Source organism: Leucoraja erinacea, unplaced genomic scaffold (assembly GCF_028641065.1).
Source record: "Leucoraja erinacea ecotype New England unplaced genomic scaffold, Leri_hhj_1 Leri_544S, whole genome shotgun sequence".
NCBI classification, from domain to species: domain Eukaryota; kingdom Metazoa; phylum Chordata; class Chondrichthyes; order Rajiformes; family Rajidae; genus Leucoraja; species Leucoraja erinaceus.
The window spans coordinates 37,501-63,020 of NW_026576448.1; the positions used below are offsets into that span (position 1 = coordinate 37,501).

General features: G+C 52.5%; 1 protein-coding gene across 1 annotated transcript in view; it reads right to left on the reverse strand.

Moving 5' to 3' along the window:
* The window catches only part of LOC129694106 (striated muscle preferentially expressed protein kinase-like), a gene marked incomplete at both ends in the record, with an annotated part of 65,314 nt that overhangs the window by 9,736 nt on the left and 30,058 nt on the right, over positions 1-25,520 (reverse strand). The window contains 7 exon segments of the mRNA XM_055630831.1: positions 2,788-2,964; positions 5,300-5,422; positions 7,548-7,715; positions 8,772-8,888; positions 15,586-15,729; positions 17,664-20,691; positions 25,207-25,281. Coding sequence (XP_055486806.1) covers positions 2,788-2,964; positions 5,300-5,422; positions 7,548-7,715; positions 8,772-8,888; positions 15,586-15,729; positions 17,664-20,691; positions 25,207-25,281 — 3,832 coding nt within the window.

The following is a 25,520-nucleotide window of genomic DNA, read 5'->3' on the forward strand; positions in this document are numbered from 1 at the left end:
GAATGGAGGGTTATGGTATGAGTGCAGGCAGGTGGGACTAAGGGGAAAAAAAAAATTGTTCGGCACGGACGTGTAGGGCCGAGATGGCCTGTTTCCGTGCTGTAATTGTTATATGGTTATATGATATCTTATAGAAACATATCAAACTATAAAAGGACTGGACAAGCTGGATGCAGGAAAAATGTTCCCAATGTTGGGCGAGTCCAGAACCAGGGGCCACACTGTCTTAGAATAAAGGGGAGGTCATTTAAGACTGAGGTGAGAAAAAACTTTTTCAGTTGTGAATTTGTGGAATTCCCTGCCACAGAGGGCAGTGGAGGCCAAGCCACTGGATGGATTTAAGAGAGAGTCAGATAGAGCTCTAGGGGCTAGTGGAATCAAGGGGAGAAGGCAGGCAGGAGTTATTGATAGGGGACGATCAGCCATGATCATATTGAATGGCGAATGGTGCAGGCTCGAAGGGCCGAATGGCCTCCTCCTGCACCTATTGTCTATGTTTCTATGTTACAGCTCGCCGAAAATGTTCAACGTGTTGAAAATCCAGCAGCGACCAGAACAAGGTACGACTCTTTGGGTGACTACTCACGACCGTACGGGCTTCACCCCGCGACATGTCGCCCGGTACGGTCGTGAGTCGTCTCCTCGGTCGCCCAAAGAGTCGTAGCGCTTTCTGGTCGCCGCTGGATTTTCAACGTTAAAAATTTCCGTCGACCTATGACGGGTGCCGGCAGTCGCCAAAAAGATCGCGTAAGTGGGACAGGCCCTTAGCTCTTAAGCATTTTAACGCCCATCTTCGGTGTAAGTCATCGTCTGCACTTCCTGAAGACGGGCCCCGACCCGAACCGTCACCCGTTCCTTCCACCCACAGACGCTGCCTGTCTGAGCCGCTGAGTTACTCCAGCATTTCGTGTCTCTCTTCTGTGCAAAACAAAAAAACCCAGCATCTGCAGTTCCTTCCGAGAAATGTTGTCTGCTAAATCTCCTCGAGGCAGCATCAGTGGAGAACATTGCCAACTTGGAAGAGGGTCTCCTCCTCTCTCCAACGACAGTTGTGCAACACCCTGTCAAAGATACATAGAAAATAGGTGCAGGAGTAGGCCATTCGGCCCTTCGAGCCAGCACCGCCATTCAATGTGATCATGGCTGATCATCCACAATCTCTCTCACTGCTACCCCGAACAATGGCCTGTCTCTTTTATCATCTTTCATTCATTGTTCTTTATCGCTCTACATCACCATCTATATCTCTCGTTCCCCTCTCCCCTGACTCTCAGTCTGAAGAAGGGTCTCCACCCGAAACGTCACCTATCCATGTTCTCCACAGATGCTGCCTGACCCGCTGAGTTACTCCAGCACTCTGTGAAACGTCACCTATCCATGTTCTCCACAGATGCTGCCTGACCCGCTGAGTTACTCCAGCACTCTGTGAAACGTCACCTATCCATGTTCTCCACAGATGCTGCCTGACCCGCTGAGTTACTCCAACACTCTGTGAAACGTCACCTATCCATGTTCTCCACAGATGCTGCCTGACCCGCTGAGTTACTCTGGCTTTTTGTGTCTATCTTCGGTTTAAACCACCAGCATCCACAGAGTATTCTGAGGGACAGGTTATACAGGCATTTGGATGGGCAAGGGGTAGTCAGCATGGTTTTGTACGTGGGAGGTCATGTCTCATAAATTTTGAAGACGTGACCAAAAAGGACGATGGGGGCAGAGCTATCGATGTTGAGTACATGAACTTCAGCAAAGCATTCGACAAGGTTCCGCATGGTAGGCTGCTCTGGAAGGTTAGATCACATGGGATCCAAGGAGAGATAGCTGAATGGATAGAACATTGGCTCCATGGAAGGAAGCAGAGGGTGAGGGTGGAAGGTTGCTTCTTGGAATGGAGGCCTGTGACTAGTGGTATGCCTCAGGGTTCGGTGCTGGTCCCGTAAGAAAGCGAATGGTATGTTGGCTTTCATAGCAAAAGGATTTGAGTCTAGGAGCAGGGAGGTTCTACTGCAGTTGTACAGGGTCTTGGTGAGACCACACCTGGAGTATTGCGTACAGTTTTGGTCTCCAAATCTGAGGAAGGACATTCTTGCCATAGAGGGAGTGCAGAGAAGGTTCACCAGACTGATTCCTGGGATGTCAGGACTGTCTTATGAAGAAAGACTGGATAGACTTGGTTTATACTCTCTAGAATTTAGGAGATTGAGAGGGGATCTTGTAGAAACTTACAAAATTCTTAAGGGGTTGGACAGGCTAGATGCAGGAAGATTGCTCCCGATGTTGGGGAAGTCCAGGACAAGGGGTCACAGCTTAAGGATAAGGTGGAAATCCTTTAAAACCGAGATGAAAAGAACTTTTTTCACACAGAGAGCGGTGAATCTCTGGAACTCTCTGCCACAGAGGGTAGTCGAGACAACACAGTTCATTGGCTATATTTAAGAGGGAGTTAGATGTGGCCCTTGTGGCTAAGGGGATCAGGGGGTATGGAGAGAAGGCAGGTACGGGATACTGAGTTTGATGATCAGCCATGATCATCTTGAATGGCGGTGCAGGCTTGAAGGGCCGAATGGCCTACTCCTGCACCTAATTTCTATGTTTCTATGTTTCTATCGTTCACCCAGACACGGCCCAGTCGGTCAACGAATTGTCGTCGGGGAATTTGTCCCGTATTTTGGCCGTTTGTCCCTTATTTGGCAGCGAGAGAGTCGGCAACCCTTGAGCCCCTGACCCTGCTCATGCCACCCGAGTCTTTACCCTCCACCCCTCCCCTCCCCCCTCCGTGCCTCTCACCTCTCTGGGCAGGTGGGTCGCCCTCGATGTGGATGGGGCCTGAGTTTCGGCTGTAGGGGCCCAGCCCGGCCTTGTTGACACAGGCGACCCGGAAACTGAGAGACCCCTCCATCAGCTCAGTGGCATTGTAGAAACAGTCGGTGATTCCGGAGCCCAGAACTATCCAGCTCCCATCACCTGGCAACGACACAGTCACAGAGTCACGGAGACACAGAGACACACAGAGACACAGACACAGAGACACACAGAGACACAGACACAGAGACACACAGAGACACAGAGACACAGAGACACACAGAGACACACAGAGACACACAGAGACACAGACAGAGTCACAGAGTCACACAGACACAGACACAGACACAGAGACACACAGACACACAGAGACACAGACACACAGACACACAGACACACAGAGACACAGAGACACAGAGACACAGAGACACGGAGACACAGAGACACAGTCACAGACACACACAGAGACACAGAGTCACACAGAGACACAGTCACAGAGACACACAGAGACACAGACACAGAGACACAGAGACACAGAGACACACAGAGACACAGAGACACAGACACAGAGACACAGTCACAGAGACACAGAGACACAGAGACACAGAGACACAGAGTCACACAGAGTCACAGAGACATAGAGAAACACAGAGACACAGAGAAACACAGAGACACACAGACACACACAGAGACACACAGAGACACAGACACACACAGAGACACAGAGACACAGACACACACAGAGACACAGAGACACAGACACACACAGAGACACAGAGACACAGACACACACAGAGACAGAGACAGAGACACACAGACACACACAGAGACACAGAGACACAGACACACACAGAGACACAGAGACACGGAGACACACAGACACAGAGACACAGAGACACAGAGACACAGACACAGAGATACACAGAGACACAGAGACACACACAGAGACACAGACACACACAGAGACACAGAGACACAGAGTCACACAGAGTCACAGAGACACAGAGAAACACAGAGACACAGAGACACACAGAGAACCAGACACAGAGACACAGTCACAGAGACACAGAGACACAGAGTCACACAGACACAGAGACACAGACACAGAGACACAGAGAGACACAGAGACAGAGAGACACAGAGACACAGAGACACAGAGACACAGACACAGAGACACACAGAGACACAGACACAGAGACACAGAGACACAGAGACACAGAGACACAGAGAGTCACAGAGACACAGAGTCACACAGAGCCACAGAGTCACAGAGTCACAGAGACACAGAAAAACACAGAGACACAGACACACACAGAGACACAGTCACAGAGACACAGAGACACGGAGTCACACAGACACAGAGACAGAGAGACAGAGACACAGAGACACAGAGACACAGAGACACAGAGACACAGTCACACACAGACACACACAGAGACACAGAGACACAGAGACACAGTCACACAGACACACACAGAGACACAGAGACAGAGACACAGACACAGAGACACAGACACAGAGACACAGACACAGAGACACAGACACACAGAGACACAGACACACAGACACAGAGACACAGAGACACACAGACACAGAGACACAGACACAGAGACAGAGACACACAGCGCGGAAACTGCCCCTTCCACACAACCTGCCCACACCGACCAACAAAACTCAATGAGACTAATCTCAATGAAGCAAAACTAGAAACTAAACTAATCTATAACTAAAGTAAACTATAACTAAACTAATCTATAACTAAACTAAACGATAACTAAACTAAACTAAACTAAAACTAAACTATAACTAAAGCAAACTAAACTAAAACTATAACTAAACTATAACTAAACTATAACTAAACTAAACTATAACTAAACTATAACTAAACTAGAACTAAAGCAAACTAAAACTAAAGTAACTAAACTATAACTAAACTAAACTAAACTATAACTAAACTATAACTAACTATAACTAAACTATAAACTATAACTAAACTATAACTAAACTAAACTATAAACTAAACTAAACAATAACTAAACTATAACTAATCTATAACTAAATTAAACTATAACTAAGCTATAACTAAACTATAACTAAACTAAACTATAACTCAACTGTAACTAAACTACAACTAAACTATAACTAAACTAAACTATAAACTAAACTATAACTAAACTATAACTAAACTAAACTATAACTAAACTATAACTAAACTATAACTAAACTATAACTACAACTAAACTAAACTAAACTATAACTAAACTATAACTAAACTATAACTAAACTAAACTAAACTAAACTAAACTAAACTATAACTAAACTATAACTAAACTAAACCATAACTAAACTATAACTAAACTACAACTAAACTATAACTAAACTATAACTAAACTAACAAATTGAATCATTGGATTGAATCTTGTACAGCTGTACAAAATCACCCCGTGTTTCCTGCCACACCTGTGCTGCGCATGCCCCTCACCTGTGTGCCCCTCACCTGTGCGTTGATATTCTAGCGTGTAGGTGCATGGTCCAGGTGTGTCAGCAGCCTTCCACAACACCAGTGCCGTGTTCTTGTACGTCTGCGGGATCTCCGGCGCTCCGGGCGGTCCGGGAAGCCCTGGTTAATCGGGAGCGGAGTCGGAATAAGTGTTGGGATCACGTGACAACCCCAAGCCCTAGCTCAGGCAGCAAGAGCAGGCCACTCGGCCCCTCCATTCTACCCCCCTTTGGTTTACTGTAGTTTAGAGATACAACAGGCCCACCGTGTCCGTGCCGACCAGCGATCCCCGCACACTAACACTATCACACACACACACACGCACACACACACACACACCCACACACACACACACACACACACACACACACACACACACACACACACACACACACACACACCAGGGGACAACTTACAATTTTTACCCAAGCCAATTAACCTACACACCTGCACGTCTACGGAGTGTGGGTTTAAACAAAAGATCCCGGAGAAAACCCACGCAGGTCAAGGGGAGAACATGCAAACTCCGTACAGACAGCGCCTATGGTCGGGATTGAACCTGGGTCTCTGGCGCCGTGAGGCAGCAGCTCTACCCGCTGCACCACCGGGCATGCCCCGTTGGGTCCCAACCCAAAACGTCACCCATTTCCTTCGATCCATAGATGCTGCCTCACCCGCTGAGTTTCTCCAGCATTTTTGTCTACCTTCGATTTTTCCAGCATCTGCAGTTATTTCTTGAACATAGAAATGTTTATTGTCTATTTTGTGAAATGTGTATCTTTTGGGGGCTATTCTACTGCTTATGTGTTTGAAAAATTCCAAGCTTCGGTTATGTGAACAATGAAACAGAAAGCTTGAGAATCACTTTCATAGAAAATAGGTGCAGGAGGAGGCCATTCGGCCCTTCGAGCCAGCACCGCCATTCATTGTGATCATGGCTGATCGTCCCCTATCAATAACCCGTGCCTGCCTTCTCCCCATATCCCCCCGACTCCACTAGCCCCTAGAGCTCTATCTAACTCTCTCTTAAATCCATCCAGTGACTTGGCCTCCACTGCCCTCTGTGGCAGGGAATTCCACAAATTCACAACTCTCTGGGTGAAAAAGTTTTTTTCTCACCTCAGTCTAAATGGCGTCAAGTTGGGAAAAGGGGAAGTACAACGGGATCTGGGGGTCCTTATACATCAGTCTATGAAAGTAAGCATGCAGGTACAGCAGGCAGTGAAGAAAGCCAATGGCATGTTGGCCTTTATAACAAGAGGAATCGAATATAGGAGCAAAGAGGTCCTTCTGCAGTTGTACAGGGCCCTAGTGAGACCACACCTGGGGTATTGTGTGCAGTTTTGGTCCCCTAATTTGAGGAAGGACATTCTTGCTATTGAGGGAGCGCAGCGTAGGTTCACCAGGTTAATTCCCGGGATGGCGGGACTGTCATATGTTGAGAGAATGGAGCAGCTGTGGGCTTGTACACTCTGGAGTTTAGAAGGATGAGAGAAGATCTCATTGAAACATATAAGATTGTTAAGGGCTTGGACACGCTAGAGGCAGGAAACATGTTCCAGATGTTGGGGGGAGTCCAGAACCAGGGGCCACACACAGTTTAAGAATAAGGGGTAAGCCATTTAGAACGGAGACGAGGAAACACTTTTTCTCACAGAGAGTGGTGAGTCTGTGGAATTCTCTGCCTCAGAGGACGGTGGAGGCCGGTTCTCTGGATGCTTTGAAGAGAGAGCTAGATAGGGCTCTTAAAGATAGCGGAGTCAGGGGATATGGGGAGAAGGCAGGAACGGGGTACTGATTGGGGATGATCAGCCGTGATCACATTGAATGGCGGTGCTGGCTCGAAGGGCCGAAAGGCCTCTACTCCTGCACCTGTTGTCTATTGTACAGAAGTGTGGAAATGAACGCACACACACCCCCAGATTCAGGGACAGTTTCTTCCCGGCTGTTATCAGGCAACTGAACCGTCCTCTCACCAACTAGAGAGCGGTCCTGACCTCCCATCTGCCTCATTGGAGACCCTCGGACTATCCTTGATCGGACTTTACTGGCTTTACCTTGCACTAAACGTTATTCCCTTTATCCTGTATCTGTACACTGTGGACGGCTCGATTGTAATCATGTGTTGTCTTTCCGCTGACTGGTTAGCACGCAACACAAGCTTTTCACTGTACCTCGGTACACGGGACGATGCCATACGTAGGCACACGGGACAGTACCGCACCCGCACACGCGTGACACTTACGCGCCAGGGAGACGGAGCATGTGCTGGAGGCGGTGCCCAGGGGGTTGGCCGCCGTACACACGTACACGCCCACGTCTGCACGCGTGGTCTTCAGTAGCGTGACCAGCTGCCGCCCGTCCGCACACGCAACCACCATGACACGCTCATCAGATGCCACTGGGCAATCGTCTGGGGGAGAGACGGGGAGGGGGGGTTAATGCTGGGGGAGAGAGGGGGGGTGAGAGGGGGAGGGGGAGAGAGGGGAGGAGGGGGGGAGGGAGAAAGGGAGAGGGAGAGAAGGAGAGAGGGAGAGAGAGAGAGGGAGGGCGAGGGAGGGGGGGAGAGGGGGAGAGGGGGAGAGAGGGAGAAGAGAGAGAGCAGGGGAGAGAGGGAGAGAGGAGAGAGGGGGGGAGGGAGAGAGGGAGGGAGGGGGGGGGGGGGGGAGAGAGAGGGAAGGAGGGGGAAGAGGGGGAGAGGGGGAGAGAGGGGGGAGAGAGAGGGGGGAGAGAAGGGGAAAAGAGGGTAGGGAGAGAGGAGAAGAGAGGGGGGAGGAGAGAGGGGAGGAGGAGAGGGAGGGTTGAGGAAGGGGGGAGAGGGGGGAGAGGGGGAGAGAGAGGGGAGAGGAGGAAGGGGGAGAAAGAGAGATGGAGAGGGGGAAAGAGGGGAGAGATGGAGGGGGAGAGGGGGAGAGAGGGGAGAGAGGGGGAGAGAGAGGGGGAGAGAGAGGAGAGAGGGGTTGGGGGGCGAGAGGGAGAGGTGGGAGAGAGAGGGGTAGAGAGGGAGGAGGGAAATGTGAGGGATAGAGGGATAAAGGGGTGGGATGAGGAGAGGGAGGAGGTGAGAGGGGGAGGGGGGAGATATGGGGGGAGAGGGGAGGGGGGGGGACTTGGAGGGGGAGGAGGGGAGAGAGGGAGAGAGGGGAAGGGGAGAGGGGAGGAGAGAGGGGAGAGGGGAAGAGGGAGTTTTCTTTGGGGGGGAGAGAGGGAGAGGGGAAGAGAAGGGGGAGAGGGGGAGAGAGGGCTAGAGGGATAGAGGGGTGGGGGAGAGGGAGAGGAGAGGGGGGGGAGAGAGGGAGAGGGGGAAAGAGGGGAGAGAGGGGGAGAGAGGAGAGAGGGGGAGAGGGGGAGGAGAGGGATAGAGGGGATAGAGGGATAGAGGGATAGAGGGATAGAGGTGTGGGAGAGAGGGGGAGAGGGAGAGAGGGGGAGAGGGGGAGAGGGGGAAAGAGGGTAGAGTGTGACTGACCTTTGATCCATGTGACGGTGGGGGTGGGGCTGCCAGCGGGGAGACTGCAGAGTGTGAGGGGTTCCCCCTCCAGCAGCGACTGGTCTTTCAACTTCACATGGAAAACTGGTGGGAAATCTGGGGAGAGAGAGAGAGAGAGACAGAGCTAGATAGGGCTCTTAAAGATAGCGGAGTCGGGGGATATGGGGAGAAGGCAGGAACGGGGTAACTGATTGGGGATGATCAGCCATGATCACATTGAATGGACGGTGACGGCTCGAAGGGCCGAATGGCCTCCACCTGCACCTGTTCTCTATGTATCTATGATGCCAATCTCGAGCCGAAACGTCACCTATTTCCTTCACTGCATAGATGCTGCCTCACCCGCTGAGTTCCTCCAACATTTCTGTCTACCTAGGAGCGATCCCAATGATTGATTGCAGATCCACTGCTGAGACTAGCCAGCAGGGAGACGCAGGGCTCATACGACAGTCCGCTGCTCTTTAAGGTTCCGATCCTCTCACCAACTAGAGAGCGGTCCTGACCTCCCATCTACCTCATTGGAGACCCCCGGACTATCCTTGATCGGGCTTTACGGGAATTAAATGACGTTCTTTTAGGAAGGAGATGAGGTGAGATTTCTTTAGTCAGAGGGTGGTGAATAGACACTAGACAATAGACAACAGGTGCAGGAGTAGAAGGTTACACAGAAAAGCTGGAGAAACTCAGCGGGTGCAGCAGCATCTATGGAGCGAAGGAAATAGGCAACGTTTCGGGCCGAAACCCTTCTTCAGACTGATCGGGGATGGGGGTGGGTGGGGACAAGAAAGGGAAAAGGAGGAGGAGCCAGAAGGCTGGAGGGTGGAAGGAGACAGCAGGGGGACTGAGGAAGGGGAGGAGACAGCAAGGACTAACAGAATTGGGAGAAGTCGATGTTCATGCCCCCGGGGTGCAGACTCCCCAAACGGAATATGAGGTGCTGTTCCTCCAATTTCTCAAAGCTGAGGCCACGCGCCAACTATCGGACACCTCCTCCTACTTACCCCTGGACCATGACCCCACTGACGAGCACCAGGCAACCATCTCCAGCACCATCACCAACTTCATCCACTCCAATGCCCTACCCGACCGAGCCTCCAACCTCATCGTTCCCCAGCCCCGCAAAGCCCGGTTTTACCTTCTCCCTAAAATCCACAAACCTGATTGTCCCGGAAGACCCATTGTCTCTGCCTGTTCGTGCCCCACCGAACTCATTTCCAAATACCTTGACTCCATCCTATCACCCTTGGTTAAATCCCTCCCTACCTATGTCCAAGACACCTCAGACACTCTCCGTCGTCTCCGCGCATTCAATTCTCTAGGCCCTCACCCCCTCATCTTCACCATGGACGTCCAATCACTCTACACCTCCATCCCCCACCACGATGGTCTCACAGCCCTCCGGTTCTTCCTCGACCAGAGAAGCAACCCATACCCAGCCACTGACACTCTCCTCCGCCTAGCGGAGCTGGTCCTTACCCTCAATAACTTCGCGTTCGACTCCTCCCACTTCCTCCAAATACAAGGCGTAGCTATGGGCACACGCATGGGCCCCAGCTATGCCTGCCTATTTGTAGGTTACGTCGAGCAATCCTTGTTCAATACATACCAGGGCCCCATCCCCAACCTCTACCTCCGCTACATCGACGACTGCTTTGGTGCCACCTCCTGCACCCGCACACAACTGACTGACTTCATCCACTTCACCACTAACTTCCATCCGGCACTCAAATACACCTGGACCATTTCCGACACTTCCCTACCATTCCTTGACCTCACTATCTCCATTGCAGGTGATAGACTTCTAACCGACATACACTATAAACCCACTGACTCCCATGGCTATCTGGACTACACTTCTTCCCACCCTGCTTCCTGTAAGGACTCCATCCCCTACTCCCAATTCCTCCGTCTACGCCGCATCTGCTCCACGGATGAGGCGTTCCACACCAGGACATCTGAAATGTCCTCACTATTCAGGGAACGGGGGTTCCCCTCCTCCACCATAAATGAGGCTCGCACCAGGGTCTCTTCCATACCCCACAACACTGCTCTCTCTCCCCATCCCCGCACTCGCAACAAGGGCAGAGTCCCCCTAGTCCTCACCTTTCACCCCACCAGCCGTCACATACAAAAAATAATCCTCCGTCAGTTTCGCCACCTCCAACGTGACCCCACTACTCGCCACATCTTCCCATCTCCCCCCATATCTGCCTTCCGCAAAGACCGCTCCCTCCATAACTCCCTTGTCAATTCTTCCCTTCCCTCTCGGTCCACCCCCTCCCCGGGCACTTTCCCTTGCAACCGCAAGAGATGCAACACTTGTCCCTTTACCTCCCCCCTCGACTCCGTTCAAGGACCCAAGCAATCGTTCCAGGTGCGACAGAGGTTTACCTGCATCTCTTCCAACCTCATCTATTGCGTCCGCTGCTCTAGATGTCAGCAGATCTATATCGGTGAGACCAAGCGGAGGTTGGGCGATCGTTTCGCCGAACACCTCCTCTCAGTCCGCAATAACCAAGCTGACCTCCCGGTGGCTCAGCACTTCAACTCCCCCTCCCACTCCGCCTCCGACCTCTCTGTCCTGGGTCTCCTCCATGGCCACAGCGAGCAGCACCGGAAATTGGAGGAACAGCACCTCATATTCCGTTTGGGGAGTCTGCACCCCGGGGGCATGAACATCGAATTCTCCCAATTCTGTTAGTCCTTGCTGTCTCCTCCCCTTCCTCAGCCCCCCTGCTGTCTCCTCCCACCCTCCAGCCTTCTGGCTACTCCTCCTTTTCCCTTTCTTGTCCCCACCCACCCCCACCCCCGATCAGTCTGAAGAAGGGTTTCGGCCCGAAACGTTGCCTATTTCCTTCGCTCCATAGATGCTGCTGCACCCGCTGAGTTTCTCCAGCTTTTCTGTGTAACCTTCGATTCTCCAGCATCTGCAGTTCCCTCTTAAACACAGGTGCAGGAGTAGAGGCCATTCGGCCCTTCGAGCCAGCACCGCCATTCAATGTGATCATGGCTGATCATCCCCAATCAGTACCCCGTTCCTGCCTTCTCCCCATATCCCCTGACTCCGCTATCTTTAAGAGCCCTATCTAGCTCTCTCTTGAAAGTATCCATAGAACCGGCCTCCACCGCCCTCCGAGGCAGAGAATTCCACAGGCTCACAACTCTCTGGGTGAAAATGTTTCTCCTCGTCTCCGTTCTAAATGGCTTACCCCTTATTCTTAAACTGTGTGTGTGGCCCCTGGTTCTGGACTCCCCCAACATCGGGAACATGTTTCCTGGCTGATCATCCCCAATCAGTACCCCGTTCCTGCCTTCTCCCCCATATCCCATATCATCCAACTCAGTATCCTGTACCTGCCTTCTCTCCATACCCCCTGATCCCTTTAGCCACAAGGGCCACATCTAACTCCCTCTTAAATATAGCCAATGAACTGTGTGGCCTCAAATACCTTCTGTGGCAGAGAGTTCCAGAGATTCACCACTCTCTGTGTGTAAAAATGTTTTCCTCATCTCGGTTCTAAAGGATTTCCCCCTTATCCTTAAACTGTGTGTGGCCCCTTGTCCTGGAGTCCGTGGATATTTCTCGGGGCATCAGGTAAGTCGGGACGTTTTTTCAGCATGCTGAAAAATGTCCACGAGTAAAACAAATAGCCCCGGGTACCCACGTCTGAGATAACCAGCCGCTTACGATATATCCACGGATTCATCACGAACATTCTGCGAGTTTGAAAACTCGGGAGAATGGGTGAATAACTCAGGAAAGTGGGACAAGCCCTTTAGACTAGGTGCATGGATCGGACAGGTTTGCAGGGGTATGGACCAAACGCGGGCAGGTGGGACTAGTGTAGATCGGGCGCATGGGCAAGTTGGGCCGAAGGGCCTGTTTCCACACTGTATCACTCTGTGACTAAACTAAACTACAGTGGATTCAGAAAGTATTCAGACCCCTTCACTTTCTCCACATTTTGTTACGTCAACATCTCCGATGACCTCTCTTGGACCCACAATACCTCTACTCTGATCAAGAAGGCTCATCAGCGTCTCTTCTTCCTGAGGAGACTGAAGAAGGTCCATCCGTCTCCTCAGACCCTGGTGAACTTCTACCGCTGCACCATCGAGAGCATCCTTACCAACTGCATCACAGTATGGTATGGGAACTGCTCTGTCTCCGACCGGAAGGCATTGCAGAGGGTGGTGAAAATTGCCCAACGCATCACCGGTTCCTCAATCGCTCCCCTCCATTGAGTCTGTCCAAAGCAAGCGCTGTCTGCGGAGGGCGCTCAGCATCGCCAAGGACTGCTCTCACCCCAACCATGGACTGTTTACCCTCCTACCATCCGGGAGGCGCTACAGGTCTCTCCGTTGTCGAACCAGCAGGTCGAGGAACAGCTTCTTTCCGGCGGCTGTCACTCTACTCAACAACGTACCTCGGTGACTGCCAATCACCACCCCCCCCGGACACTTATTATTATTTATTCAAATCGTTTGCTATGTCGCTCTTCCAGGGAGATGCTAAATGCATTTCGTTGTCTCTGTACTGTACACTGACAATGACAATTAAAATTGAATTTGAATCTGAATCTGAATCTGAATCTTACAGCCTTATATTAAAATGGATTAAATGAATATTTTTTTACCATCAATCCACACACAATACCCCAGAATGAAGAAGCGAAAACAGGTGTTTAGAGATTTTTGCAAAGTAATTAAAAAGAAATAACTGAAATATCAGTTTTTTTATTATGGGGTATTGCATGGGGGAAAAAAATGAATTTCATTCCCAGAACCAGGGGCCACAGTTTAAGAATGTTAGCATTCATAGCAAAAGGATTTGAGTATAGGAGCAGGGAGGTTCTACTGCAGTTGTACAGGGTCTTGGTGAGACCACACCTGGAGTATTGCGTACAGTTTTGGTCTCCTAATCTGAGGAAGGACATTATTGCCATAGAGGGAGTACGGAGAAGGTTCACCAGACTGATACCTGGGATGTCAGGACTGTCTTATGAAGAAAGACTGGATAGACTTGGTTTATACTCTCTAGAATTTAGAAGATTGAGAGGGGATCTTATAGAAACTTACAAAATTCTTAAGCGGTTTGGACAGGCTAGATGCAGGAAGATTGTTCCCGATGTTGGGGAAGTCCAGAACAAGAGGTCACACAGTTTAAGGATAAGGGGGAAAATCTTTTAGGACTGAGGTGAGGAAAACATTTTTCACACAGAGAGTGGTGAATCTGTGGAATTCTCTGCCACAGAAGATAGTTGAGGCCACAGTTCATTGGCTATATTTAAGAGGGAGTTAGATGTGGCCCTTGTGGCTAAAGGGATCAGGGGGTATGGAGAGAAAGGCAGGTACAGGATATTGAGTTGGATGATCGGCCATGATCATATTGAATGGTGGTGCAGGCTCGAAGGGCCGAATGGCCTCTACTCCTGCACCTATTGTCTATGTTTCTATGTTTCTAATAAGGGGTAAGCCATTTAGAACGGAGACGAGGAAACACGTTTTCACACAGTGAGTTGTAAGTCTGGAATTCTCTGCCTCAGAGGGCGGTGGAGGCCGGTTCTCTGGATGCTTTCAAGAGAGAGCTAGATAGGACTCTTAAAGATAGCGGAGTCAGGGGATACGGGGAGAAGGCAGGAACGGGGAACTGATTGGGGATGATCAGTCATGATCACATTGAATGGCGGTGCTGGCTCGAGGGGCCGAATGGCCTCTACTCCTGCACCTATTGTCTATTGTCTATAATCCATTTTAGAGTAAGGCTGTAACGTAACAAAATGTGGGAAAAGTGAAGGGAAGTGAATACTGTCTGAATGTTCTGTAGACTCAATTATACAAAACCAAATCCTGGGTCTAAAGCTGCACGTTAAGCTGGACACTGGCGGGACTGGACACCGAGCTGGCTGGACACTGGGTTGAGTGGGCACACAGTTGAGTGGACTTTGGGTGAGTGGACACTGGCCAGACTGGACACAGAGCAGACTGGACATTATAACCATATAACGATATAACAATTACAGCACGGAAACAGGCCATCTCGACCCTTCTAGTCCGTGCCGAACACATAATCTCCCCTAGTCCCATCTACCTGCACTCAGACCATAACCCTCCATTCCTTTCCCGCCCATATAACTATCTAATTTATTTTTAAATGATAAAATCGAACCTGCCTCCACCACCTTCACTGGAAGCTCATTCCAAACAGCCACCACTCTCTGAGTAAAGAAGTTCCCTCTCATGTTACCCCTAAACTTCAGTCCCTTAATTCTCAAGTCATGTCCCCTTGTTTGAATCTTCCCTACTCTCAGTGGGAAAAGCTTATCCACGTCAACTCTGTCTATCCCTCTCATCATTTTAAAGACCTCTATCAAGTCCCCCCTTAACCTTCTGCGCTCCAAAGAATAAAGACCTAACTTGTTCAACCTTTCTCTGTAACTTAGTTGCTGAAACCCAGGCAACATTCTAGTAAATCTCCTCTGTACTCTCTCTATTTTGTTGACATCCTTCCTATAATTAGGCGACCAAAATTGTACACCATACTCCAGAATTGGCCTCACCAATGCCTTGTACAATTTTAACATTACATCCCAACTTCTATACTCAATGCTCTGATTTATAAAGGCCAGCACACCAAAAGCTTTCTTTACCACCCTGTCTATATGAGATTCCACTTTCAGGGAACTGTGCACAGTTATTCCCAGATCCCTCTGTTCAACTGCATTCCTCTTCGATCTGGCCGGACCGGACCGGACGCTGAGTTTGCGGCCACTGGGCAGGTGGGGGACATTACCTGAGGCGCTGCGATGGTACGGAGCGCTGCTCTCCTCCGCAGCCACGGCCAGTGAGATGTTGGGCTGAGAGATGGCCTTGTCCCTCTTCATCCGTGAGAATCCCCAGCGATCCCAACGTGACTTCCTTTCCCCCTGCACCGACCCTGCGGATAAATCACCGGCCCCACGGTGAAGATTCACCCACAGCCCAGCTCCCCCTCACCCTCCTGCCCCTCCCCCTCTCACCCACACCTCTCCCCTCCCCCCCATCATCCCCTCCACCACTGCCTCATCTCATGCCCCCAACTCCCCCCACCCCCCTCCCTCCTGCCCCTACCCCATACACCCTCACTCTCCCGCCTCCCCCCACCCCCTCACCTCTTGCCCCACTCCCACCCCCTTCACATTCCCCCTCCCCCCCCCCCCTCCCTCCTGCCACTCCACCCTACACCCTCACCATCCCTCCCCTCACCCTTTCCCCACCCCCCCACTCCACCCCCTCACCCTTTTTCCCCACCCCCACTCCACCCCCACCCCCATCACCCCCCCACTCAACCCACCTCTCCACCCCCCCCTCCCTCTCCCCTCCCCACACCCCTCACCTCCTGCCCCTCCCCCCTACACCCTCACTCTCCCCTCCCTGCACCCCCTCACCCACTGCCCCACCCCCACCCCCTCATGCTCTCCTCCCCCCACCCCCTCAACCACCCCTTCCCTCCTGCCCCTCCACCCCCACCCCCTTAACCCTCCCCTCTCACCCTCCCCCACCCCCCCCCCCCTTGTGGAACAGATTAATGAACAATAGACAACAGGTGCAGGAGTAGAGGCCATTCGGCCCTTCGAGCCAGCACCGCCATTCAATATGATCATGGCTGATCATCCCCAATCAGTACCCCGTTCCTGCCTTCTCCCCATATCCCCTGACTCCACTATCTTTAAGAGCCCTATCTAGCTCTCTCTTGAAAGTATCCAGAGAACCGGCCTCCACCGTCGTCTGAGGCAGAGAATTCCACAGACTCACAACTCTCTGTGAGAAAAAGTGTTTCCTCGTCTCCGTTCTAAATGGCCAACCCCTTATTCTTAAACCTTCAATTTTTCCAGCATCAGCAGTTCTTTCTGAAACATTGAATGGCAGTGTTGGCTCGAAGGGCCGAATGGCCTCCTCCTGCACCTATTTTCTATGTTTCTAAAGTAGTGTAAAATATAATATTATGATAACAATAATCTTATATGTTTCAATAAGATACCTCTCATCCTTCTAAATTCCAGAGTATACAAGAGATACAGCATGGAAAACCTATAGGATTTAGACTTGCACTGGGTGGGCCGAAGGGCCTGTTTCCGTGCTGTATCTCTAAACTAAAAATTCAATCATGGCTGATCTATCTCTCCCTCCCAACCCCATTCTCCTGCCTTCTCCCCATAGCCCCCGACACCTGCACTCTGACCAATAGCAAAAGGATTTGAGTATAGGAGCAGGGAGGTTCTACTGCAGTTGTACAGGGTCTTGGTGAGACCACACCTGGAGTATTGCGTACAGTTTTGGTCTCCTAATCTGAGGAAAGACATTCTTGCCATAGAGGGAGTACAGAGAAGGTTCACCAGACTGATTCCTGGGATGGCAGGACTTTCATATGAAGAAAGACTGGATAGACTCGGCTTGTACTCGCTAGAATTTAGAAGATTGAGGGAGGGATCTTATAGAAACTTACAAAGTTCTTAAGGGGTTGGACAGGCTAGATGCAGGAAGATTGTTCCCAATGTTGGGGAAGTCCAGAACAAGGGGTCACAGTTTAAGGATAAGGGGGAAATCTTTTAGGACCGAGATGAGGAAAACATTTTTCACGCAGAGAGTTGTGAATCTGTGGAATTCTCTGCCACAGAAGGTAGTTGAGACCACACAGTTCATTGGCTATATTTAAGAGGGAGTTAGATGTGGCCCTTGTGGCCAAGGGGATCAGAGGGTATGGAGAGAAGGCAGGTACAGGATACTGAGTTGGATGATCAGCCATGATCATATTGAATGGCGTTGTAGGCTCGAAGGGCCGAATGGCCTCCTCCTGCACCTATTGTCTATGTTTCTAAGAAGCTTCCTCACCTCTGTCCTGCTTGGTGGGCAGGCTGGTGTCGGACTGCAGGGACTCCGTGGATGGGGTGGAGCGTGTTTGAGTGGCCAGTTGGTTCTGAGGGATGCCCACTCTCTTCAGGGATCCCGCCTCGGAGGTGGATCGCCTGAGCAGGGAGAGGAAGGGCCTCTTGCTCTCCTTGGCCTCGCGCTGGGTGGGCCCGGGGCTCTGCCCGGCGGGGGTCTCCTGCACCCTCTCCTCCGACTGGCTCCGTCCGAAACGCAGGGAGATGCCCGAGATGGTGGACTCGATTTTTCTCCGCACCGTCAGGCCCGGCGAGCTCTTGGGCCCCTTCTTCTTCGAGGGCCCTCCGGCCTCCTCCTCCTCCTCCTTCCCCTCGTCCGCCGGACCGCCCTTCAGTCTCAGCGACAGCTTGCGCATGAAGCCATGGTCCTTGGAGGCTTCCGGAATGTTCTGCTCGGACCGGGACCTGGAGGCGGCCTGCTGGTGGTTGGTGGTGGTCGCGTCCTGGGCCTTTGGGAGCTGCAGGGGCTGCCCCGTGGCCCCGGGACGGTAGCGGAGTTCCCCGGGGCGCGCCGCCTGCTCCATCTTCTCCTCGGATCTCGGCCTAATCAGCTGCTTCAGGCTCCGACTGAGCGAGGACTCTTTGCTCCTCTTAAACCTCGCCTCGAACACCTCCTCCGACTCCATGTTGTCGATGTTGAGGCACTGGGCCACGCTCGAGGCCTTCTCCTTCACCGGAGGCACCCGGGCCCCGGACTCCCAGGCTTCCGGGCCTAGCCTCGCCTGCAGCCCCTCCTTCTCCTCCTCTCCATCCGTCGACCTGAAGCCTGGAGGGGGAGTGATGGTGGCCGGCTCGCATGGGGGGACCGGGCCTACTTGCTGGACAGTCGCTGGAGACCTGCCCTCCCGCAGGGGGAGAGACCCAGGGGGTTCTGCCGGCTTGGGGACCGGCCTGGAGCCCGAGACCTCGATCCTCGGCCCCTCAGTGGCCGGCCCCTCAGTGGCGGGGAGGGGCAAGGGTGGCTCCAGCCCTGTCTGGTGTAAAGTAGGCTGGGGCCCGGCCTGGTCTACACTGAGCTGGGGCCTAGTCAGGACTAAAGTTGGGTCAGGCCTGGCCTGTTCTAAAGTAGTTTTGAGCCTGGCCTGGTCTACGGTGGGTTGGGGTTTAGCCTGGCCTAACATAGGCTTGGGCCGAGTCAGGTCTAGAGTCGGGTCGGGCGTGGCCAGGCCTAATATAGGCTTCGGCCTCATCAGTTCTACAATGGGCTGGGACCTGGCCTGGCCTGCAGTAGGCTTCGGCCTAGTCAGTTCCACAGTGAGCTGGGGCCTGGACAGGTCTAAAGGGCGTTGGGGCCTGGTTTGGCCTGAAGTGTGCTCGGGCCTGGCCTGGCCTAACATAGGCTTGGGCCTAGTTAGATCTAAAGTTGGGTCAGGCCTGGCTAGTTCTAAAGTAGTTTTGAGCCTGGCCTGGTCTACGGTGGGCTGGGGTTTAGCCTGGCCTAACATAGGCTTGGGCCTAGTCAGATGTAAAGTTGGGTCAGGCCTGGCCTGGCCTAATATAGGCTTCGGCCTTGTCAGTTCTACAGTCGGCGGAGACCTGGCCTGGTCTACATTAGGCTTGGGCCTAGTCAGTTCTAAAATTGGGTCAGTCCTGGCCGTGATTGAGGGAGGCTCGGGTTTGGGGTCAGAGGTCAGGTTGCTATGGGTGACGACAGCCGTCCTGCCGATCATGACCCTGGTGCAAGGCCCGTCGGCCTCCTCTGGGGCGGGGACCACAAGTATGTGAGGGGTGAGGGGCCGGGCCTCCTGTGGCCTGCTCGCCCTGACCGGGGTGACGGGCCTGGAGTGGGGGTCGGTCAGGGCCGAGAGGGACGGGGACTCCTTCAGGGGGAACTGCTCAGGGCTGGGGGCCCGAGGGCTGGCGGGCTGCAGCGGGATCTCCAGGGGGGCCCCGAGCCTGCGGTGCAGGGTGGGGGGCTCGGCCTGCGAGAAGGAGGCCGTCTTGCGCAGCGCCCGGCGCTCGGGCTCGTCCTGCGTGGGGGCGCTGTCACTGGAGGCAGCGCGGGCCAGGCGGGACTGCTTGTCGGGCCTAGGAGGCCTCAGAGCCTGCCGCTCGAATGGCAACGGGCCCAGGTGCTGGGGCTCGCCGTCGGGCAGGCCCAGACGCTCCAGGAGAGGGCCCCGCAGGCCGCTCATCTTGTTGTCCACCGAGCCGCCCCTCAGCAGCCGTTGCCGTAGCAACTCCAGCTTCAGGCTGTAGTCCTCGGAGGCTGGGCCGGCCCGGCGTCTCCCCCCCGGCCCCTCCTCCGGCCTGCGGGGGCTGGGACTGGGGCTGCGTCGGGGGAGCTCCATCGACACCGATTTCTTCAGGCCTCCTCCCGCCGGGGAGAGCTGGGCCCCAGTCCCGGCCTCCAGCCCCAGGCTCTCCCCCGCCCCCAGCAAGGCCAGGGCCGAGTCGGCCGAGCTCCCCCGGCGGAACTCCCCCCTCCGCCGAGAGGCCGAGGAATGGCGCTGGGCCGGGGGCCAATCCGCAGCCTCCGAACTGTGGCCCCTTGCGGCCGGTGGGGCCTCCTCGTCCGATGAATCACTGGGCTCGGCCTCGGGAGGCCTTTTCCTGGCCGGGGCCTTGGGGCCGGGCCTGTGGGGAGCCTGTGGGACCATCTCCGTCTCCGTCCCACCTTCACTCGGGGCCTGAGTAGGCCCCTGGTCCCCTGCAGGCACGCCCTCCGGCCCTGCCCGTTCCTGCTCCTCCTGGGCCCGGGCCTGGGTCTGGGCCTGGGTCTGGGCCTGGGCCTCAGCCAGGGCCTGTCCCCGCAGGTGGTGGAGGGGGAGACGGGACGCGCGGAACTCCGGCGGCGTTGGCGGCGGCATCGGCAGCAGCGGCAACTCGTCGATCTCGTCGGAGTCCGAGGAGGAGGACAGGCGGGGGTCTCGCAGTTGGCGGGGTAGGCCCAGGCTCGGCGGGCCCGAGGCGTCGGCCAGCACCTCAGGGATGGACCTCACCACCATGGAGGACTTGTAGCTGATGAGCGAGCGCTGTGGAGACCACGGAAATACCAGTCATTATACCTTAACATTATCACACCCTAAAACCACTCAACCATACAACAATTACAGCACGGAAACAGGCCACTCGGCCCTTCTACTCCGTGCCAAACACTGACGCCCCTGTCCCACTTAGGAAACCTGAACGGAAACCTCTGGAGACTTTGCGCCCCACCCAAGGTTTCCGTGCGGTTCCCGGAGGTTGCAGGTGGTTGCCGGAGGTTGTAGGTAGTGGAAGTAGGTAGGGAGACTGACAAAAACCTCCGGGAACCGCACGGAAACCTTGGGTGGGGCGCAAAGTCTCCAGAGGTTTCCATTCAGGTTTCCTAAGAGGGACAGGGGCTTAACTCTCACCTAGTCCCATCTACCTGCGCTCAGACCATAACCCTCCATTCCCTTCCCGTCCATATAACTATCCAATTTATTTTTTAAATGATAAAAACAAACCTGCCTCCACCACCTTCACTGGAACCTCATTCCACACAGCTACCACTCTCTGAGTAAAGAAGTTCCCCCTAAACTTCAGTCCCTTAATTCTCAAGTCATGTCCCCTTGTTTGAATCTTCCCTACTCTCAGTGGGAAAAGCTTATCCACGTCAACTCTGTCTATCCCTCTCATCATTTTAAAGACCTCTATCAAGTCCCCCCTTAACCTTCTGCGCTCCAAAGAATAAAGCCCTAACTAGTTCAACCTTTCTCTGTAACTTAGTTGCTGAAACCCAGGTAACATTCTAGTAAATCTCCTCTGTACTCTCTCTATTTTGTTGACATCCTTCCTATAATTAGGCGACCAAAATTGTACACCATACTCCAGAATTGGCCTCACCGATGCCTTGTACAATTTTAACATTACATCCCAGCTTCTATACTCAGTGCTCTGATTTATAAAGGCCAGCACACCAAAAGCTTTCTTTACCACCCTATCTACATGAGATTCCACTTTCAGGGAACTGTGCACAGTTATTCCCAGATCTCTCTGTTCACCTGCATTCCTCAATTCCCCACCATTTACCATGTACGTCCTATTTTTGATTTGTCCTGTCAAGATGTAGCACCTCACACTTATCCCTGACCCCTCGGGACCGCTGGCACGGTGGCGCAGCAGGTAGAGCTACTGCCTCACAGCGCCAGAGACCCAGGTTCGATCCCGACTACGGGTGCTGCCAGTACGGAGTTTGCACGTTCTCCCCGTGACCCGCGTGGATTTTCTCCGGGAGCTCCAGTTTCCTCCGACACTCCAAAGACGACTCCTGGTTCGCCTTCGGTAATATTGTGAATAGTTCCCCGGTGTGCGTGGAATAGTGCTAGCATGCGGGATGATCGCTCGTTCAGTTCAGTTCTGTTTAGTTTATTGTCACGTGCAGCAAAGTACTGTGAAAAACACTGGGCCTGTACTCGCTGGAGTTTAGAAGGATGAGGTGGGGAGGGGACCTCATTGAAACTTATCGAATCGTGAAAGGCTTGAATAGAATGGATGTGGAGAGGATGTTTCCACTAGTGGGAGAGTCTAGGATCAGAGGGCACAGCCTCTGAATTAAAGGACGTTCCTTCAGGAAGGAGACGGGGAGGAATTTCTTTAGCCAGAGGGTGGTGAATCTGTGGAATTCTTTGCCACACAGACGGCTGTGGAGGCCACAAGTCAGTGGATATTTTTAAGGCGGAGATAGATAGATTCTTGATGAAAGCCCCTGTCTCACTGTACGAGTTCATTCCAAGAGCTCTCCCGAGTTTAAAAAAAATCAAACTGGTGGTAAGCACGGAGAATGAACGTAGCGGGTACGTCGGAGCTCGGGGACGTCTCTTAGCGGCTCGTAACGCTAACGGCAGGTACTCGGGAAGACTCGCTAACGGCAGGTAAGCTCGGGAAGACTGGTGAAGATTTTTCAACATGTTTAAAAATGTCCACGAGATCCACGAGTACCGACGAGCGGCCGTTACCGTAAATCTCCGCGTTCGAATCAGGGAAAACTCGGGAGAGTTAGCTCTTGGAATGAACTCGTACCATGGGACAGGGGTTTTAGTACAGGTGTCAAGAGTTATGGGGAAAAGGTTCGGAGGGAGAGAATGGGGTTAGGAGGGAGAGATAGATCACCCACGATTGAATGGCGGAGTAGACTTGATGGGCCGAATGGTCTACTGCTACTCCTATCACATGACCATTCGGGCCGGGCCGCACCTTCTTCTCACTGCTATCATCGGGCAGGAGGTACAGGACCCACACCACTAGCTTCAGGTTCAGGCAGTAAAGAAAGCGAATGGTATGTTAGCATTCATAGCAAAAGGATTTGAGTATAGGAGCAGGGAGGTTCTACTGCAGCTGTACAGGGTCTTGGTGAGGCCACGCCTGGAGTATTGCGTACAGTTTTGGTCTCCAAATGTGAGGAAGGACATTATTGCCACGGGGTGCAGAGAATTCACCAGACTGATTCCTGGGATCTGTCTTATGAGCCAGAAGACTGGATAGACTTGGTTTATACTCTCTAGAATTTAGGAGATTGAGAGGGGATCTTATAGAATCTGTGGGGGTCTTTGCCATACAGCAGGAAGATTGCTGTGGAGGCCACAAGTCAGTGGATATTTTTAAGGCGGAGATAGATAGATTCTTGATGAAAGCCCCTGTCTCACGGTACGAGTTCATTCCAAGAGCTCCCCCGAGTTTAAAAAAAAAATCAAACTCGGGGTAGGCACGGAGAATGTACGTAGCAGGTACGTCGGAGCTCGGGGACGTCTCTTAGCGGCTCGTAACGCTAACGGCAGGTACTCGGGAAGACTCGCTAACGGCAGGTAAGCACGGGAAGACTCGTGAAGATTTTTCAACATGTTGATGAAAAATGTCCACGAGATCCACGAGTACCGACGAGCGGCCGTTACCCGTAAATCTCCTCGTTCGAATCAGGGAAAACTCGGGAGGATTAGCTCTTGGAATGAACTCGTACCGTGGGACACGGCTTTTAGTACAGGTGTCAAGGGTTATGGGGAAAAGGTTCGGAGGGAGAGAATGGGGTTAGGAGGGAGAGATAGATCACCCACGATTGAATGGCGGAGTAGACTTGATGGGCCGAATGGTCTACTGCTACTCCTATCACATGACCATACGGGCCGGGCCGCACCTTCTTCTCACTGCTATCATCGGGCAGGAGGTACAGGACCCACACCACTAGCTTCAGGTTCAGGCAGTGAAGAAAGCGAATGGTATGTTAGCTTTCATAGCAAAAGGATTTGAGTCTAGGAGCAGGGAGGTTCTACTGCAGTTGTACAGGGTCTTGGTGAGATCACACCTGGAGTATTGGGTACAGTTTTGGTCTCCAAATCTGAGGAAGGACATTATTGCCATAGAGGGAGTGCAGAGAAGGTTCACCAGACTGATTCCTGGGATGTCAGGACTGTCTTATGAAGAAAGACTGGATAGACTTGGTTTATACTCTCTAGAATTTAGGAGATTGAAAGGGGATCTTATAGAAACTTACAAAGTTCTTAAGGGGTTGGACAGGCTAGATGCAGGAAGATTGCTCCCGATGTTGGGGAAGTCCAGGACAAGGTGTCACAGCTTAAGGATAAGGGGGAAATCCTTTAAAACCGAGATGAGAAGAACTTTTTTCACACAGAGAGTGGTGAATCTCTGGAACTCTCTGCCACAGAGGGTAGTTGAGGCCACAGTTCATTGGCTATATTTAAGAGGGAGTTAGATGTGGCCCTTGTGGCTAAAGGGATCAGGGGGTATGGAGAGAAGGCAGGTACGGGATACTGAGTTGGATGATCAGTCATGATCATATTGAATGGCGGTGCTGGCTCGAAGGGCCGAATGGCCTTTACCCTTGCACCTATTTTCTATGTTTCTATGTTTCTATGCTATAGAATGATAGTTGTATGCCTTGTGGGTCTTATAGAAACATATAAAATTCTTGAGGGTTTGGACAGGCTAGATGCAGGAATATTGTTCCTGATGTTGGGGGAGTCCAGAACCAGGAGTCACAGTTAAAGAATAAGGGGTCGGCCATTTAGGATTGAGATGAGGAAACTTTTTCACCCAGAGAGTTGTAAATCTGTGGAATTCTCTGCCAGAGAAGGCAGTGGAGTCCAATTCACTGGATGTTTTCAAGAGAGAGTTAGATATAGCTCTTAGGGCTAACGGAATCAAGGGATATGGGGAGAAAGGAGAGGGGCAAAAATGCTGGAGAAACTCAGCGGGTGAGGCAGCATCTATGGAGCGAAGGAATAGGTGACGTTTCGGGCCGAGACCCTTTCTGTCTGAAGAAGGGTCTCGATCCAAAACGTCACCTATTCCTTCTCTCCATAGATGCTGCCTCACCCGCTGAGTTTCTCCAGCAATTTTGTCTACCGTTGATTTTTCCAGCAGCTGCAGTTCTTTCTTAAACAATAGGAAGAACGTAGGAACAAGGTACTGATTGGGGATGATCAGCCATGATCACATTGAATGGCGGTGCTGGCTGGAAGGGCCGAATGGCCTCTACTCCTGCACCTGTGTCCATGTATCTATGTATCTACCTGCCATTTTCTCCGTGAGACGAGAGACTTCAGCGGGTCGGTGTTGATCATCTTCCCCTTCACTGTGTCGACGCTCTGAAAGGTGGAAGTGAAACCGTGGGCGTCAGGACCGAGGCAAGGGGCGCGCGGGGCTGGTTCATTAGTGGCAGCAGCAGAGTTAGTGCCGTGCAGGAGTCTGGGGTTACGGGGAGAAGGCAGGAGGGAGAGATAGATCAGCCACGATCGAATGGCGGAGTCGACTCGAGGGGCCGAATGGCCTCATTCTGCTCCTTATTCTGCTCCTGTCACTCATGAACTTATTGGCTAAAGTTAAG